Source organism: Ailuropoda melanoleuca, chromosome 16, assembly GCF_002007445.2.
Source record: "Ailuropoda melanoleuca isolate Jingjing chromosome 16, ASM200744v2, whole genome shotgun sequence".
NCBI classification, from domain to species: Eukaryota; Metazoa; Chordata; class Mammalia; order Carnivora; family Ursidae; genus Ailuropoda; species Ailuropoda melanoleuca.
In genome coordinates, this window is record NC_048233.1 from 48,062,478 (window position 1) to 48,080,883 (window position 18,406).

Below are 18,406 nucleotides of genomic sequence, written 5' to 3' on the forward strand. Positions count from 1 at the left end.
ATTTCAATCATGAGGGGAAAAAGAAAATGATATGAAACCATACTTGTTTAAGAATTATTTTTTAAATGTTGCTATTATAATCTGGGCTCAGAATAAACTAATAATTCTATATTAAGGATGGGATTTTTTTTCCTGATTGTGAGCAACTGCTTCACAGAGGGGAAAATAGATTGAAAGCCATATATGAGAAAAGGCAAAACAATTGGCAGAATATTTTATTAGGGAAACAAAAACACAGTTTTTGGTTAAAAAAATTTTTTTTCAGTTTTTGGTAAACTTTTTTTTTTTTTTTTTTTTTTTTTTTANGTCCTGACTGAGGCTGGAAGATAAATAAATATGGAAAGCACAGAATTTTGCTTGATGGAAAGTATATGCTGATTCCGAAGAGAGATGGTAACCTGATCAGTGTTTCACTCCCCTCTTCTGTCCATTTTTCACCCCCCCATTTTCTGTATGTATCTCATATAATTTGATTAAATTAACTGATTCACTTAAATATTGCCTGAGCTCCTACCATAGGCTAGCACTAGGCTTGGCAAAAGTTATTAAGAGTGGGAAAACACAGAGCTTGAGACTGGAAATGCACCCTTTACAAGCAATTTCTTCTAAGGCACTTGCAGATGTCTCTTGATTGAAGAAGAACCAAAAATCAAACTTTCTACCTCAGCAGGTAGTCTGTGTCACAGAAAATAGGTAGAGAAGATACTGTCAGAATATACTACTACTTGCTAATTTAGAGAGCTGAAGGATGTGAGTAGGGCTGGTCATGAGACAGAAGATGGGCAACTTCCTTTGAGATTCCATCGCTTCTTTGGATCATCAGAATATGGAAGTAGCAGTACATATTACTCCAAGCAGAACTCCAGCTGGCAAGAGGGGCTCCTCCTAAATTAGCTTCTATCTCCATGGATGACTTATTTGGTATTCTTCATCAGAGTGTGGCAACAGGCATGGGGTGAAATGGTAAACTGCAGAACACAGGTGATAGGCCATGATATTTCACCAATTGAAGACTCATACTGTGGAATGAACCTCGGTACAATAAGAAGGAATTTCACCAATGGTTTCCAGATATCACAGAGGAGGAACACTTTCACAGCACAGGGAATTTCATCAGAAATTCCTGGCACAGCCTCACCATTTGGCATTCAGGAGAAATTGTCTTCATCCTTCCACGGATTCTCTTTTTTCTACGGCTTTCCCAGGAATCATGAATTGAAGGTTGAGAAAGCAAATTATGATGTTGGAGACTGAGAAGTGCCATGATCTGCCATCTGCAAATGGAGAACCAGGAAAGCCAGTGGTTTAATGTTTCAGTCTGAAGGCCTGAGAATTGGAAGGCCAGTGGTATAAATCTCAGTCTCAGTCAGAAGGCCTGAAAACCAGGAACACCTCACTGGCTCAGTCGGTGGAGCATGCAACTCTTGATCCTGAGGTCATGAGCTCGAGCCCCACATTGGGCATAGAGCCTGAATCTGTGACGCCTGACATCGGGCCCAGCGGCGACCTCTTTGGTAAACTTTTAATTAAATTATACATACAGAAAAGTGCACAGCTTGATAAATTTTCAAACTAAACATTCCACATAACTAATACCCGTTTCAAGAGATAGAACTTCACCACTATTCCAGAAGCCTCACTTATGTACCATTCTCATTATTGACTGTATCCCCAAGGATAATGTCTGCCCTGACTTCCACCAATTAAATTGGTTTATTAATGAACTTTATATATATAAATGGAATCATATAATATATACTTTTAAGCTTTTTTGATCACTTAAGTAATAGATATTCATATCAGAAGAATTGAAAATATAAGTATATGAGAAAAATCACTCCTAAATATCAAGCAATAACTTAATTATGTTAACTTTTGATGTATATCTTTACAGATCTTTTCCCATCATATTGAAATGTGTGTTTGTGTATTCTATTTTACAAAAATAGAATATTATAATACTGATAAATTATATAAAATATATGACATATTAACAAATAAAAACATATAACTATAATTATATATAATATAAAATATAATCATATTTATTGTAATTATGCTGGTTTGAAACCTGATAGTTTTCACACTAATAGATAAACATTAATAAATATCAAATCTCTGTCCTTTATACTTAGAGAAACATTACCCGTTTATTAGATTTAGTTAGTTCTCTCTATCCCAGTTTTTGCAAAATGATTATTCCTTTCAGTGAGTTTTATTTTTAAGGTGTGAATGGAAGAGCCACAACACCCCATAAGAACAAAATATTCTCTGGGTTTTGGTGAATAAAAAACATAACTGTTATGGTCAGGTAAAATCAAGAAGGCCACTTCTGACCCAAAAAAACCTGGTTCTTTCACCTACACAAGGGCTTTCTCATCAGTCATACTCACCAAGATCCTCACTTTCCAATTAAAAGAGTATTTAAATTACTAGTAAAATCTAAAGATAAATAAGCAGTAATGGTTAAGAGCATAGACCAGTAGTCAGAGAGACTGATATGTGGTATCAGGCATCTATCTCCCTTTTTCCTCCCTCTCTTCATTACCTCTCTCTATCCCTCCCCCTTCCTTCCTTCCTTCCTTCCTTCCTTCCTTCGTTCGTTCGTTCGTTCTTTCAAGATTTTATTTATTTATTTGACAGAGACAGCCAGCGAGAGAGGGAACACAAGCAGGGGGAGTGGGAAAGGAAGAAGCAGGCTCCTAGCGGAGAAGCCTGATGTGGGGCTCGATCCCAGAATGCTGGGATCACGCCCTGAGCCGAAGGCAGATGCTTAACGACTGAGCCACCCGGGCGCCACTCTTTTCTTTTCTTTTCTTTTCTTTTCTTTTCTTTTCTTTTCTTTTCTTTTCTTTTCTTTTCTTTTCTTTTCTTTCTTCTCTTCTCTTCTCTTCTCTTCTCTTCTCTTCTCTTCTCTTCTCTTCTCTTTCTTTTCTTTTCTTTTCTTTTCTTTCTTTTTCTATTCATTTATTTGAGTGAGAGAGAGCGAGAAAGTGCATGCTCATGCGTGCAGGGTGGGGTTGGGGGTGCAGAGGGAGATGAAGAGAGAAACTCAAGCAGACTCATCACTTAGCACAGAGCCTACCGCGGGGCTCGATCCCACGACCCCAAGATCACAACCTGAGCCAAAACCAAGAGTCAGAAGCTTAACCGCCTATGCTACCCAGGCACCCCTCCTTTTTGTCTTTCTAATGATCCCTTTAAAATTTTTTTTAATGTAACATTCATATATAAAAATGAGTAAGTCATAAGTGTACAACTTGATGAATTTTCTCAAAGTGATTATATACATGTGACATCTTTCAGATGAAGAATTCAGCTCTCCCAAAGTCCCTCTTATGCTCCCCTCCTGGTCGTCAGCTTCTCCCAAGCATTATTTCCATCCTGATTTCTGTCATCACAACTTAGTTTTTCCTGTCTTTGAATTTTATATAAATGGAATTAATGATATGTATTTTGTTTTGCTTCTTTCTTTAAAAAATGTATTTATGAGATGAATTACTGCTATGTGCAATAATATTAATTTTTATTGTATTCAGTATTTCGTTGAATGAATATACTCCACTTTTTTCATTTATTCTGTATTAGATGATTTTTTTTTTTTTTAATTTTAAGCTTTCTGGCTGTCAGGATGCAAGAATTTCTATCCACTCAAAGGTCCTGTAGCTGGACTAAGAATCAAATTGGTATAAGACAGATTAACAGGAGAAATGAAATTTAATAGGCATCCTTATAGGTAATCCACATAGACATGGAAATTCCAAAGACAGTCGGGCAAAATAAGGTATATATGTCATTCTCAACTAGGGAGAAAGGGGCCAGGGTTCTGGGACGTCAGAGGTAAGGGTTGTAATTCCCAGGGTGGTTAGAAGAGCGAGTGTTTGGTAATTAGATGTTTGCCCTGCCATACAGATGGTTCACTCAGATAAAATATATCTCTGCTGGGGCACCTGGCTGGCTCAGTCAGTAGAGCATCTGACTCTTGATCTCAGGGTTGTAGGTTTGAGCCCCATGTTGGGTGTAGAGATTACTTAACATCCTTAAAAAAAATTATCTCTGCTAATAAAAACCCTTATTCTGGGAAAGACCCCCCAATTTAGATTCTTCTGTGTACTGAAAGGAGGGGTAGAAGTTTCTCCTGAGGCCACAGGATCTCAAGTGCTTTCAGCTCAAAATAATACCCATGCCAAAGGGGTACATTCTGGGAGGGCCCGTCCTGAACCCCTTTATGGCTATTGTAAGTAATGCTGGTGGCACTCGTGATGTTTTTTGTTGGGTGTATATCTTAGAGTGGATTGCTGGGTCGTTGGGTCTGCATGCAAATGCTGAGTGTCAGTAGATAGCCTTCAATAATTTTCCAAGAGGTTGTATCAATTTTTACCCAGCGGTCAGCCTTTGAGAGTTCTGGTTGCTCCACATCCTTGTGAACACTTGGTAGGGTGTTTTAAACCATTCTGGTAGCTGTGGAACAGTGTATCATTGTGCTTTGAATACTTGCATTTCACTGATAACTCATCAGGTTGACTATCTTTTCATATGTTAATTGCTACCCAGATATTCTTGGGTCTTTGACCTATTTTTATACTGATTTACTTGGTGATCAGTAGGATTTGTTTATGTGTTTCAGAAATGAATATATATATATATATATGTTCATATATATATATATATAGTTAAAATGTGTGGATTTTTTCAAAGATTTTACTTATTTGAGAGAGAGAGAGCAGGAGTGGTGAGGGGCATAGGGAGAGGGAGAAGCAGGCTCCCCGCTGAGTGCAGAGCCCCATCCCTCGACCCCAGGATCATGACCTGAGCCCAAGGCAGACACTTCACTGACTGAGCCATCCAGGCTCCCCAAAATGTGTGTTTTTTAAAAAGTCCTCTCCTAGTCTGATTTATCATGATATCTTTTGATGAAAATATCACTAATGTTTTCTGTAGATACCCTTTATCAGATTAAGGAAGTTCGATTCCAATCCTAGTTTACTAAAGACATTTTTTTCTCTTTTTAGTCATGAATGGGTCTAGAATTTTTATCAGATGCTTACTCTGCATCTATGGAGATGATTCCTGGATTTTTTTTTCCATTTATTCTGTTAATGTGGTGAATTATATTGTTTAATCCTATGCTTGTGTTAAACCATGCCCACATTCCCAGAATAAAGCAAATTTGATCAAGATATTTAAAAAATATACATATATATAATATGGCTATATACCACTGGATTTTATTTTTTGTTTTGGAATTTTGAATTCATGTTTATGAGAAAATTGGCCTATAATTCTTGCTTTTCATAATGTTCTTGGCATGTTTTTGGTATAGAGGTTTTAGTGGCTTTATAAAATAAAGTGGGATATTCACTCTCTTTCTGTTATCTAGAAATATTTGGTGAGATTGGTATTCTTTCTTTAATGTTTGAAAGAATGCTGTGTGAAGCCGTCTCAGTTTGGAGCTTTTTTTGTGAACAAATGTTAAATTATGTATTCAGTTTCTTTAATAGTTTTAGGCCTATTCTGGTTTTCTGTCTCTTCTTGTAGCAGTTTGGTTAGTGGTGTTTTCGAGGAACTCCTTTTTTTGTCCTTCCCTCCAGCGCTGAGACTGCTGAAAGCTCTATTTTGCTTTCAAAATAGAAATCTGCTTGACAATTTTTGCTTGCTTTCTCCAGCTCTCAGCCACTGTTTGCAAATTGACAAATGCTTCTGGGGGAAGGCAGCTCTGAATTCAACCTTCTTTTTCTTCTCTCTGAGATCTGGCTTAGCCTTTAAAGCTCTGCCTGTCTTGATAAGCCTGAACTCCAGTTATGGGCTTCTAGCCTCTGGTGACTACAGAAAGCTCTGCTCTGTTTCCTAGCCTCTTAACTGCTCTGTTTTGTATCCTCTCTGCCCTGTCCAGGCAGAGTCCTTGAGGGAAAAGGTAGCACAGTATGGTGGATTCATTTTAATTTACTAACCCTGAGTTCTTGTTCTTTCAAGGTCCGGCTGCTTGACTGTTCTCTGATGCCTTGAAATGGGTGCTGTTTTTATTTTATTTCAGCTTTTCTAGGCTAGTTATTCTAGGCAGAAGAGTTGGTTTGATACAGCCTCCTTGCTGAAAAATAAGGCAAGCCTCTTAAGTCACTCTGAACCTATTTCATCATCTATAGATTGGGAATAATACCAATTTCCTCAGAGGGCTGATTACGATAACAACAATAATAAGTGCCTGGTGGATAGTAGCACTCAATAAAAATGTGAGCTAATATTAATTTCAATAGCAATGAATTCTAAGTATCTCTGAAATTGTAGCATAAGACAGGATTTAGCACAGTTTTTTCTATAAAGGGCCAGATAGTAAATATTTTAGCATTTGCAGGTGATACACAGCCACCTACCCTCTCCCCCCCACGTCAGTCATCCTTTAGAATGCAGAATCTATTCTTAGCTCTCTGGGCAAAAACAAAATTTGCCGCATATAAGCTAATGGGAAATAGGAATTTAAGTTCAGATTTAAAAATTTGTCACTCTTGCTTACTACACTCCTCTCACCCGGAATAGAAGTTGAAGTCCTTATCATGGACCTACGTGACCGTACACAACATGGGCCCTCACTTTATTCCCGTTTACTTCTCTGACCTCCTGTTGTACTCATTTCTCCTTTGTTTACTCTGCTCCAGTTACTCGGGCCTCCTTGTTATTCCTCAAACCAGCTAGGTAGGCTGGGCCTCTGGGTCTTCACACTTGCTGGTCTCCCTGCCTGGAATTCTCTTTTCCCACGTCTCTGTCAAGTTCTTAACATAAAGATTGTCTTTTCACCTTCTCTAACCTTTCAGTGCCCTCCATTACTTACTTTTCTCTTTCCTCGCTTTACTTTTCCTCTTTAAACTGCTCAAAATCTGTGATTCTCCCTTGCTCATATCCATTAGCCTGGAATCTGGTATTCTCAAAAGTTTGGTCCCAACATGCCTTTCCAAACGTATTTTCCAGTGCTCTTAAAAAAAAAAAAAAGAAAGAAAGAAACCTGTACTTTAATAATTTCACGATCCCTGTACTTCACTATTTTACTGCTTTTGTACCTTTATTTGCATTCTTTCATGATGAGCTCCCCCAAATACATTTTTAGTTTTATTGTAGAAGAATTATTTCTCCCTAATCTTTATAAATAAAATCCTACAAATTAATATCTCAGCTCAAATGCTCCCCCTTCCAAAAAGTTTCTGTTAACCATTCAGATTAAAGTTTATGTATCTTTTTTGAACTCTGATGCCACTTTATCTGTATTTTTATTCCATCACTTTCCATAATATTAATAATAGTACTCATTGTACTTTACCTCTATGTACTATACATTGCTCAGTGTGCTCTGCAAGTATTGCCAGATTTAATTCTCCCTTCTCCTCTCCACTACGTATCACTATAAACTCTGGAAATAACAAGAGGCAACCAAAGGAGAATTCTGAAAAATGGAAAGAGGAGGGTGGACTAGTTAGGGACCCCAGTAATGGAGAAAAACTATAGTGATAGGGTTTCATATAACCCCTGCCTAACAACAAAAGGTGACCAGGTCCTGACTCCCAACCCAGTAACAGAATATGATTCAGGTAGGCTCCTTCCTTCCCCAAGATTAAATGAGAGTCCTGCCAATAACACCAAATGAGTCTAGTTGCTCTAGCAAGGGAAAACTAATCAGGAACTCCACTGAAAGTAAGAGGTCAAGGAGGGATTCTCATTCCCTGCTGAGCAGGAGACTCCCCTTACCCAGTGAGAGACTGGGTGGCCAGGGGGCCTAGCAGAGGGAATACTGCCAATAATGTGTCTAGTCCAGTAGGTGCTGTTTGTCCCTGTGGCCTGGAGACTCTCTTGCCCCACCGAGAGGTACCAGGTGGTGAGGAAATTCCTCCCTCCTCCTCCTCCCATCTTCTCACCCACAGAGGTACTGGTAAGGACCAGTGGGAACCCTAGTGGCTCAAGGAGAGGAAATTCCTCCCTCCTCCTCCCATCTCCTCACCCACAGAGGTACTGGTAAGGACCAATGGGAACCCTAGTGGCACCAGAAAACAATCAAACTGAAATACCACTGTGAATGCCCTGAAAACTAAATTGTCATTAGAACCACAGCCTGAAAAAGTAGTCCAGGACCTGTTGCTAAATCTAAACAGAGACACCACCTCCCAATACAAAAGATTTAAATAGGACCCAGAGTCTTCTAGGATAATCGCCAAAATGTTGATGATGAAGAAATCACTTTTCATACCAAGAACCAGGAAAATCACAATTTGAATGAGAAAAAAACAATCTATGCTTAACACCAAGATAAATCAGATTTGGAATTATCCGACAGATTTTTTCTTAAGATTTTATTTCTTTATTTTAGAGAGAGAAAGAGAGCATGAGCAGGGGGAGGGGCAGAGGGAGAGGGACAAACAGACTCCCCACTGAGCAGGGAGTCTGATGTGGGACTCTGAGATCATGACCTGAACCAAAATCAAGAGTCAGGCGCTTAACCAACTGAGCCACCCAGGTGCCCCCGACAAGAAATTTTAAAGCAGCCATCATAAAAAGCAATTACAGGGGCGCCTGGGTGGTGCAGTTGTTAAGCATCTGCCTTCGGCTCAGGGCGTGGTCCCAGCGTTCTGGGATCCAGCCCCGCATCAGGCTCCTCCACTAGGAGCCTGCTTCTTCCTCTCCCACTCCCCCTGCCTGTGTTCCCTCTCTCACTGGCTGTCTCTCTCTGTCAAATAAATAAATAAAATCTTAAAAAAAAAAAAAAGCAATTACAAATAAACAGAAAATCTCAACAACAAAAATATAGGCACGCCCCCTTTTATTGCGCCTCACAGATACTGTGGGTTTTTTGGTTTTGTTTTGTTTTGTTTTTACAAATCAAAGGTTTGTAGCCACCCTGCATCAAGCAAGTCTGTTTTTACTGTTTTAACAACAGCATTTGCTCACTTCATGTTTCTCTAACACATTTTAATAATTGTTAAAATATTTCAGACTTTTTCATTATTATACTTGTTAGGTGATCTTTGATCAGTGATCTCTGATGTTACTATTGTGATTGTTCTGGGTGCCACGAATCACGCTCATGTAAGACGGCGAACTTAATAAACACTGTGTGTTATGACTGCTCCACTGGCCGCTGTTCCCCATCTCTCCCCCTTCTCTCTGGGCCTCATTTCCCGAGATGCAACAATACTGAAATTCGGTCAGTTAATAACCCTACTAGGCCCTCTTAGTGTTCAAGTGAGAGTCACACGTCTCTCACTTTAAATGAAGAGCTAGAAATGATTAAGCTTTGAGAGGAAGGCATGTCGAAAGCTGAGCTAGGTCAAAAGCTAGGTCTCGCATCAGACATCCAAGTTGTGAACGCAAAGGTGAAGTTCTTGAAGGAAATGTAAAAGGGCTACTTCAGTGAACAGGTGAATGACAAGAAAGTGAGGCAGCTTTATTGCTGATAGGGAGAAAGTTCGAGTGGTCTGGATAGACGATCAAACCAACCACAACATTCCCTTCAGCCAAAGCCTAATCCAGAGCATGGTCCTAACTCTCTGCAGTTCTGTGAAGGCTGAGAGAGGTGAAGAAGCTGCAGAAGAAAAGTCTGAAGCCAGCAGAGGCTGGTTCATGAGGTTTGAGGACAGAAGCCATCTCCGTAACATCAAAGTGCAAGTGAGTGCTGATGTAGAAACCACGGCAAGTCACCCAGAAGATCTAAGCCAATTAATGACGGTGGTTGCACTGAACAACAGATTTTCTGTGCAGGTGAAACAGCCTTCTATCGGAAGAAGATGGCACCCAGGGCTTCCATGGCCAGAGAGGAGAAGTCAGTGCCTGGCTTCAAGGCTTCAAAGCTTCAAAGGATAGACCGATTCTCTCACTGGGGCTAATTTAGCAGCTGGTGACTTGACATTGAAGCCAGTGCTCATTTACTGTTCTGAAAATCCCGGGGTCATTAAGAACTACGTTAAATGTACTCTGTGCTCTGTAAATGGAACAATAAAGCACATCTGTTTGCAACGGTTTACTGAACATTTTAAGCCCACTTTCGAGACCTCCTCGGAAAAAAAAGATTGAGGTATCACTGCTCGTTGACAATGCACCCGATCACCCACGAGCTCCGATGGAGATGTACAACAAGATTAATATTTTCATGCCTGTTAACACAAAGTCCCTTCTGCAGCCTGGGAGCAAGGAGTAATTTTGGCTTTCAAGTCTCATTATTTAAGAAATACATTTTGTAAGGCTGTACCTGCCATAGACAGTGATTCCTCTGTCGGATCTGGGCGACGAAAATTGAAAAATGGGGCGCCTGGGTGGCACAGCGGTTAAGCGTCTGCCTTCGGCTCAGGGTGTGATCCCGGCGTTATGGGATTGAGCCCCACATCAGGCTCCTCCGCTATGAGCCTGCTTCTTCCTCTCCCACTTCCCCTGCTTGTGTTCCCTCTCTCGCTGGCTGTCTCTATCTCTGTCGAATAAATAAAATCTTAAAATAAAAAAAAAAGAAAGAAAATTGAAAACCTTCTGAAAAGGAGTCACCATTCAGGAGGTCAGAATACCAGCGTTAACAGGAATTTGGAAGAAGTTGATTCTAACCTTCATGGATGACTTTAAGGGGTTCAAGACTTAGGCAAGGAAAGTACAGCTGTGGTAGGAACAGCAAGAGAAATACGATCACGTGGAGCCTGACGATGACTGAGTTGCTGCAATCTCCTGATAAAACTTGAACAGATGAGGAGTTGCTTCTTTTGGACGAGCAGAGAAAGTGGTTTAATGAGATGGAATCTACTCCTAGTGAAGACGCTGTGAAGACTGTTGACGTGACAACAAGGGATTTAGACTATTCTGTACACTTGAGAAAGCACCAGCAGGTTTTGAGAGGATTGACTCCAAGTTTGAAAGAAGTTCTGCTGTGGGTAGAATGCTGTGAAACAGCATCACATGCGACAGAGAAACTCTTGGTGAAAGGAAGAGGCCACTGAATGCCTCTAACTTCCTCATTGCCACAGCCACCCCAGCTTTTAGCAATCACCACCTTGATTTGATCAGTCTGCAGCCGTCAACATTAAATTCAAGACCCTCCGCTAGCAAAAAGATGACGACTCACTGAAAACTCAGATGATGGTTAGCATTTTTTACAATAAAGCATTCTTTTGCAATAAAGCATTCTTTTTTTAGAGGCGGGGAGAGTGTAGAGGAGAGGGGCAGAGGGAGAGAGAGAATAGAGATAGAGAATCCTAAGCAGGCCCCACACCCAGTGTGGAAGCCTGACACAGGGCTTGATCTCACAACCCTGAGGTCATGACCTGAGCTGAAGTCAAGAGTCAGATGCTTAACCGACTGAGCCACCCAGGTGGCTAAATAAAGTATTTTTAAATTAAGGTCTGTACATTGGTTTGGTTTTTTTAGACATAATGCCATTGCACACAAAATAGACTACAGTATATTGTAAATGTGACTTTTATATGCACTAGGAAACAAAATTTATTTGACTCACTTTATTGTGCTATTTGCACTATTGCAGTGGTCTGGAACCAAACCTGCCACATCTCTGAGGTAGATCTGTAGAAATTATAAAAAAGAAAGAAATGAAAACTATGAAACTGAAAAATGCAATAACGGAAATGAAAAATTTGCTGAATGGGCTTAGGAGAGTGGAGATGACAGAGGACGGAATTTGTGGGCTTAAGGATAGGGCAACAGAATTTACTGATTTGAACAACAGAGAGGAAATAGATGGAAACAAGATGAACAGCTTTAGGGACCTGTGGGACAATAGCAAAAGATCCAAAATTCATATTGGCGTTTGAGAAGGGGGGAGAGTGAGTTTAAAATATTATTTGAAAAAAAAAAGGCTGTAAACTTCCCCAAATATTGCAAAAGAAGTAATCCTACAAATTTGAGAAGCTGAGTGAATCCCAAATATAACCCCCCCCCATATCTGCAAGCCATGTCATATTTAAACATTCAAAAACTAAAGACCAAAGAAAATAACTTGAAAGCGACTAGAGAGAAATGACACACAATCTGTATGGGAACACCAACTCAAATATCAACAGGTTTCTCATTTGGATGTCGGGAAGCAGATGCTATTGTAATACAGTTTGTGGAAGGAGAGATTTAGCCAACATACAGGAGCGGAATTTTATAGTAATGATCGAATTGTAACACATTAATTTACTGTGGTTCAGCAATTCAATTTTATGGGAAGCTATTTATCAGAAGTATGCGTAATTATCTTATAGTGACATATATAAGGAAATAGATTAGAAATGGCTGGGCTATCCCCTAGTAATAGGGAATGTTTTCAAATAAAAGCTAAGACAAAATAGTACTTCACAAGGAAAAAAAAATTCCCCAAAGAACAAAGACATTATCTAGCTATATATTGTTCTAACTTCCATAACATTTCTTAGTTCTGAAATGTGCTGAGGATACTTAATAAAGTTTTCTGGTTAACTCATTAAATGCATTCGATAATTATGAATTTTGGACACACTCAAATATAAGTTCAAAGTACAATAAAAGCAACGAAAGTAACATTTAATTCACTGTTGATTATCCGCGCGCTCATTTCTATGGGCAATTGAGTTGAACATTGTATATATATATATTTTCAAGAAGTAAAATCATACCATATGTATACATCATGAAATATTTATTCTAGATTTTAAAAATATCTTTCCTAGCCACTCTTTAAGACCACGTGTGTTGTTAGCCCTTCCATGAAGTTGTTGGTGACCATCCAGTTCAAAGTTAATCACCATCTCCTTCAAACTCTGACACCTTTTTTCCTGTATTTTTATCTTCTTACTTTCCATAATATTGATGGTTATACTGTGATTTATTGCACTTTAAATATATTGCCTTATGTGTTTTACATGTATTCTCAGACTAAAGTCTCCTGTCAGCCCTTAATGAGGTAGTTGTTATAATCTCCGTTTTATGGTAAAGAAACTAAAAAGTTAAGATGTTAAATAGCTTGCTCAAAATCGTACAATTAGGATTAAAGTGTAGATCTCAAATTCTGATGTCTTTGCAACAGAGCCTTGTCACTACACTCGATGCCTCTTAAGTGCGTCAGGTTAACTGGAAGAACTCTGTGGATTTATATTCTGTGTATATATTGATTTAAAATAGTGTTTCTTCAGTGTTGGAGTGTTTTCGTAGCAAATCTATAATATTACTTTTTCTTTTCTTTTCTAGAATTCTGGAGGTGGAAGTGGAGTCGATCTTTCAGTGCTCAATGAGGCTCGCAATATGGTGTCAGATCTTCTGATCGATCCGACCCTTCCCCCACAAGTCATTTCCTCCCTTCGGAGTATCAGTAGCTTGATGGGTGCTTTCTCAGGTTCCTGTAGGCCAAAGATTAATCCTCTGACACCATTTCCTGGATTTTACCCCTGCTCAGAAATAGAGGACCCAACTGAGAAAGGAGATCGAAAACTTCACAAGGTCAAGATACAGTAATCAGCCAGCCCTACTTACCATGTTTTATATTTTCAAATTAAAACTCCTTTATAGCTTAGATAAAATACAATTTCTTTTTCAGGCATCAGCTTTTTTATACAGTATATTGAGCTCCTTGGGACTTTGGAGGCAGTTGTAAATCTCAAATAATTCTAAATGGGTATTCAGCTTTTATTCTAAATAACTTTGCTATAATCAGCAGTTATAACTTCATTGGTTACAACTATTTATCATTATTGTTATTGTTTTTAAGTGGAAAACAACACACAAATTTAATTCCAGGCTTGTATAACAAACTAGTGGTCCTATCGTGTCATTAATCTGTTGTATGATTTAGAATCCAGGAATTGTTCTTCCTGAACCACAAAGAATTGATCGTTACAATATTCATTTTATGAATTACATAGCATTATCTTAAATTAATTTTCACCTTTTTTGGGTCTCTGTTTTTCCCCCTTTATGCACTAGAGATTGCTATCGCCCAATAGACATGATTTTCCATCATTAAAAATGGAATTAATTTTTCTTTATCAATGCTTCAAAATAGGATTTTCTTTAAGAAATAATAAATACTGTTCTAAGTAGGTCTACATTCTGCTTGTTCAGAGTGCAATTAAAATTGCTTTATTTGACTAATCAGTATCTTTATCAATAGCTAAAATCATAAACTTTAGAAATAAAAACATTTTAGAGATTATTCTAGATTAATTTACTCTATAGGTCAAGAAACTATTCAAGAGAAGATAAAATTCAAATCAGTTAATTTCGTTCATTGTAATAATGTTATATACATTATTGAGCTTAGAAAAAGTTAAATTTTGAAAGGATTTCAGTCTGTCAGTTTCATTTTGTTAGTTCTCAGCATTAGGATTTAGAAATGTTGAAAAATTAAGCAAGCCCAATTACTGATCACAAATCTAGACGATAGGTGATTATGTGATGCTTTTATTTTTAAGAAATACATACAGTAACACTTGACTTAGTCAAAATCCAATTAACAATGGTACTTAGTTATATAGCATTCTTCTTAGCTGTCTACCTATGAGAAATAGGTTAATCGCAAGCATCACAAGTGACAGTAATAAATTCATCAATAAAATTAATATATTCTTTGGTTTTCACTTGATACGTTGCTCTTTGTGTTTTCCATTGATATTTGATGTTTTGAATAGTTTTTTCTTTTTTTTCAATTGAAGTATACTTGACACAATGGAAGAGCAATTTTTAATAATAATTCTTAAAAATCTTAATCAGAAAAATATTACTGATATCAGTATTATGGTTGTTACTATGTTTATTGTGTAAAAAAAAAGTGTACTGGTACATTTTAGAAGCATTTTAAACAATATTAATTAAACAGGATGCCTAAGTGCCTCATTTCCTGACCATTCTAGTTAATCAGGCTTATTTTTGGTACTGGAATCTACTGATAGGAGTAAGTCCTATAAGAACCAGGAAGTAACCCTTGTTTCTTTTCTTTGTGTTCTTTAAACTTCTTTTTTGAATTTCACATCTAATTTGTCTCTGCTTTTGGGAAAGAATAGAAAAAGCCTGATACTACTCCAGAAAACAACAATAGCCATTTATGAAAAGATAATTAGTAAGGAAAAGGGAGTTGTAAAAGATAATTTAATGTAAGTGTCTTCTATATGTGTTAACTAAAAGAGACTATATGGACCTAAATTATAGCCAGAAAGGATTATGTTCCACAAAGAATGTTTTCACTGTGAGTCTAACTAACTACGAAACTTTACAAAATCAACATGCTTGGGAAACTTAAACATAGGAGATATTTATCTCTGAGATGGTTTCAGTATTTGCTAATGGGGGAAATTCAGAAGAAGCAAAGACTCTTTTATGTAAATCTTGGTAAAACACCTATTCGGTGGTAAAAAAAAATAAATAAATACATTGGTTAATTGAGTATTTGGATCACTTTAGAATATTTTCAAAAGTTAAGGTAAAATATTAATGCTAATGGTGTTCTGAGTTAATTGCTAATTGAAAAGCTAGCTCTGCATCTTTCAGTTTCTCCAGGTTAACCCCATGTACATAACCTTTTTTATGTTTAGGATATAGGGCTTATAGTCCCTGATCCTAAGCTTGACCTCTGCAATTGCTTTTCAGGGTAAATCTTTCGTATTTGCCTTTGAAATTATCAAGTGTTTATTTCTCATAAAATGAGGGAGTAAAGTATACAGAAGAATAAAGATCTTGTTAAATTGTAGGGAGTTCAGAAATCATTTTTTAGTGGGAGGAACACTAAATAGAACAACAGTATAGAATGTAAAATTTGGAGTAAATTTGACATATTTTCAGAGTAAAATGTTCTATTTCTCCTGTACATGTTAAAAATAGACTTTGTATTGATATTTTTTATGTGTCATCTTTACTAATACATACCCAGCATCTCTGAGGGTGACCGTTTTAACCATTGTTAAATTGTTCAGCAGGGACTAAACAGCAGGAACAGTTTACCAACCCCGCAGCTGAGGAGGAGTTCCGCCACCTCAGGTCTGCCTCCCGTTGAACAGGCTTCTTCAAGGTGGGAACGCAGTAATGGCAAGAGGCCACACCAAGAGTTTGGCATTTCAAGGTAAAATCCCCAGGCTTTTGAAGAAACTTGAGTCAAATACATCCATTTTGTCTCTGTTGAATGACTTTGAAATAACTAAAAGCAGAAAGGAACAGTTGAAGTATTTTAGACGTAGGACAGCATGAGTAGTAATGAGGCATAATAGAGAAACTGATTCTTAAAAGGAAGCTCAGGTGTCTCCTCCAAAAAGTGAAGTACGTTGGGTGTAAGGCATGGTGGGGCCTTAAGAAGAAGTCAGGGAGGCAGTTTAGGGAAGCTAGGGTCAGTTTAGGGCAGTCAGTGAGAAAGCTTTAAAGTTAATCTCAGTGGCCATTATGGGAGCAGTCACACCCATCCAGTGCACAGTGTCCAGAGATGGGTCAACAGACTTACCTTGTTACTTGTTAGAGGAGGAGCTCATTCCCAGGGCTCATTTCAGATGTTAGATACAAGGTAGCAAAACTCTTCCAAACCCTGTTCTTGCTGGAGGACAAGACTACTGATATGTTCTGTACTCACCTGAGGGTTGACTTGGAACTGACCAGTGCTAATACGACACATGAAAGGCATCAGTAACTCTAGCTAAACGAAGCTGGGAAAATGCAGGGGCTGAACTTTTCTGCATGTAAATATACCCATTTGCCCTCATACCAAAGGATTCAGTACTTTGTTTTTCAATAGCCAGGAAACATAGTGATCTGCTGGATGAGTTATGAACTTCTCTTTGGTCGCTCATCTGACTATGTTAACAGGGTTGGAATTAGTGTAAACTTCCTGTTAAGCCACTGTTGTTACTGGACATGAGTTGTACTTCGTTTAGCTCGACCTGTGTAGTTACACATTTGAAACAGCAGATGGCAGGATTGGATCAAATGGATTTGTCAAAAGTGGTATTAATGTTTGTGTAGGAAGTATCAAATAATTATAATGTTCCAGATTTTTGTGTGATTTTTAAATTTTAATTTGTTATATTCAAGTAGATGAGCTCCTTTTTTATAAAAGAAAAATTGAGTGAAGTAATATATTAAACAGGAAGGGATTGATGTATAAAAAGTATAGCCCAGGAGAATGCAAAGCTTGCCCAGAGCCTAAACATGACAGTCTTGGTTTTTCTTGTTTTGTTTTTTGTTTTTTAATGGAGGCAGGATATGGGGAAGTCAGCAATGATAGGAACTGAAAATATGACATATTTCTTAACCATGGGAAACATCATCATGAGAATACTGTTTGGCTTAAAAAAGAGTGATGAAAATGATTGCTTCTTAAACTTTCAGAATCACACTGATGTAAAAGCATCACATTTGCAATTAAAGAAACACTTGATACAGTGAGTTAAGGTCAGTTTTATCCTGCTGACTTAAGATGATTGATGTTAAAATAGAACCACGGTCCAAAGAAAATTAACTCTGAGAAACGTTCATGTAAAAGTAAATGTTCGCAGATTCAATATAATTACTTAGCTCTCATTAAAACAAAGCCATATGCCTCATAAAGATTTAGAAATTTGGAGAATAAAGTAATTCATGGTATTATGCAACATCTACTTAAAAGAGGTAAGGCTAGAAGTAACTTTTCTAGTGTGCGGAAGCTGTAACGTCTTAGTAATACATTTCTAAGTGTACTTTGAACATAGGGTAAGGAGCGTATGAAGCATTTACAATCTATTCCTTTTGAAATTCAAGTCTTTAGATCAGTGCCGTCCAATGGAAATTTCTGTGACGATGAGAATATTTTCTGTCTGCACTGTCCAGAATGGTAGTCCCTAGCTACGTGTGGCTATTAATCACTTGAAATGTGTCTGGTATGTTTAAGGAACCAATTTTAAATTTGATTTAATTAACTAAAATACAAAGAGCTGTGTATGACTGTCATAGAGACCTGTCTGGCAACCATATTAGACGGCATGGCCGTAGATCTTTCATGTAAGGTAATGTTTTGTTCAGGAACCTTTAGGCTTTAGTAGCTTTAACCGAAGAGACTCGTGTATCTGGAATCATGAGGCGTTCTTCTTGACTTTATTAGAGTACCCCAAAACTGAGATCACATGTTCTACATTTTTGAGTCTTGGTTTGAAGGCAGCCTTGGATTCTGATTATAGCTTCCCTGACTGTGATTTTAAATGACCCTGACTGTGCTTTCAGCATGGTTCCAGTGTTGAACCTCTCATTCCCTGAAGTTCTATGAAACCAAATTTCTCATCCCTCCAGATGCTTTTTCATGTTAGTATTTTTCTGCCCTTTTTTTTTCTGACACAATGCTGCTACCCTCTAGTTTCGTGGTTGCCTAAAAAAATGGATTTAGCTAGAAAACTTGGTGTTATCTCTGCGTCCTGTTACCTTATCCTGTAGATACCATTTGTCAGGTCTGTGTCTGCATCTCGTTTCCTCT

General features: G+C 37.9%; 1 protein-coding gene across 5 annotated transcripts in view; it reads left to right on the forward strand.

The window, feature by feature from the left end:
* Nucleotides 1-18,406, forward strand: part of PDE3B (phosphodiesterase 3B) — a 168,529-nt gene that overhangs the window by 98,744 nt on the left and 51,379 nt on the right. For 4 of the 5 annotated variants that reach the window (XM_034646372.1, XM_034646373.1, XM_034646375.1 and 1 more), the window contains exons 3-4: nucleotides 13,180-13,428; nucleotides 15,894-16,039. In XM_034646372.1, coding sequence (XP_034502263.1) covers nucleotides 13,180-13,428; nucleotides 15,894-16,039 — 395 coding nt within the window. The remainder of the gene's footprint in view (nucleotides 1-13,179; nucleotides 13,429-15,893; nucleotides 16,040-18,406) is intronic. The other variant, XM_002923307.4, reaches the window with a different exon arrangement.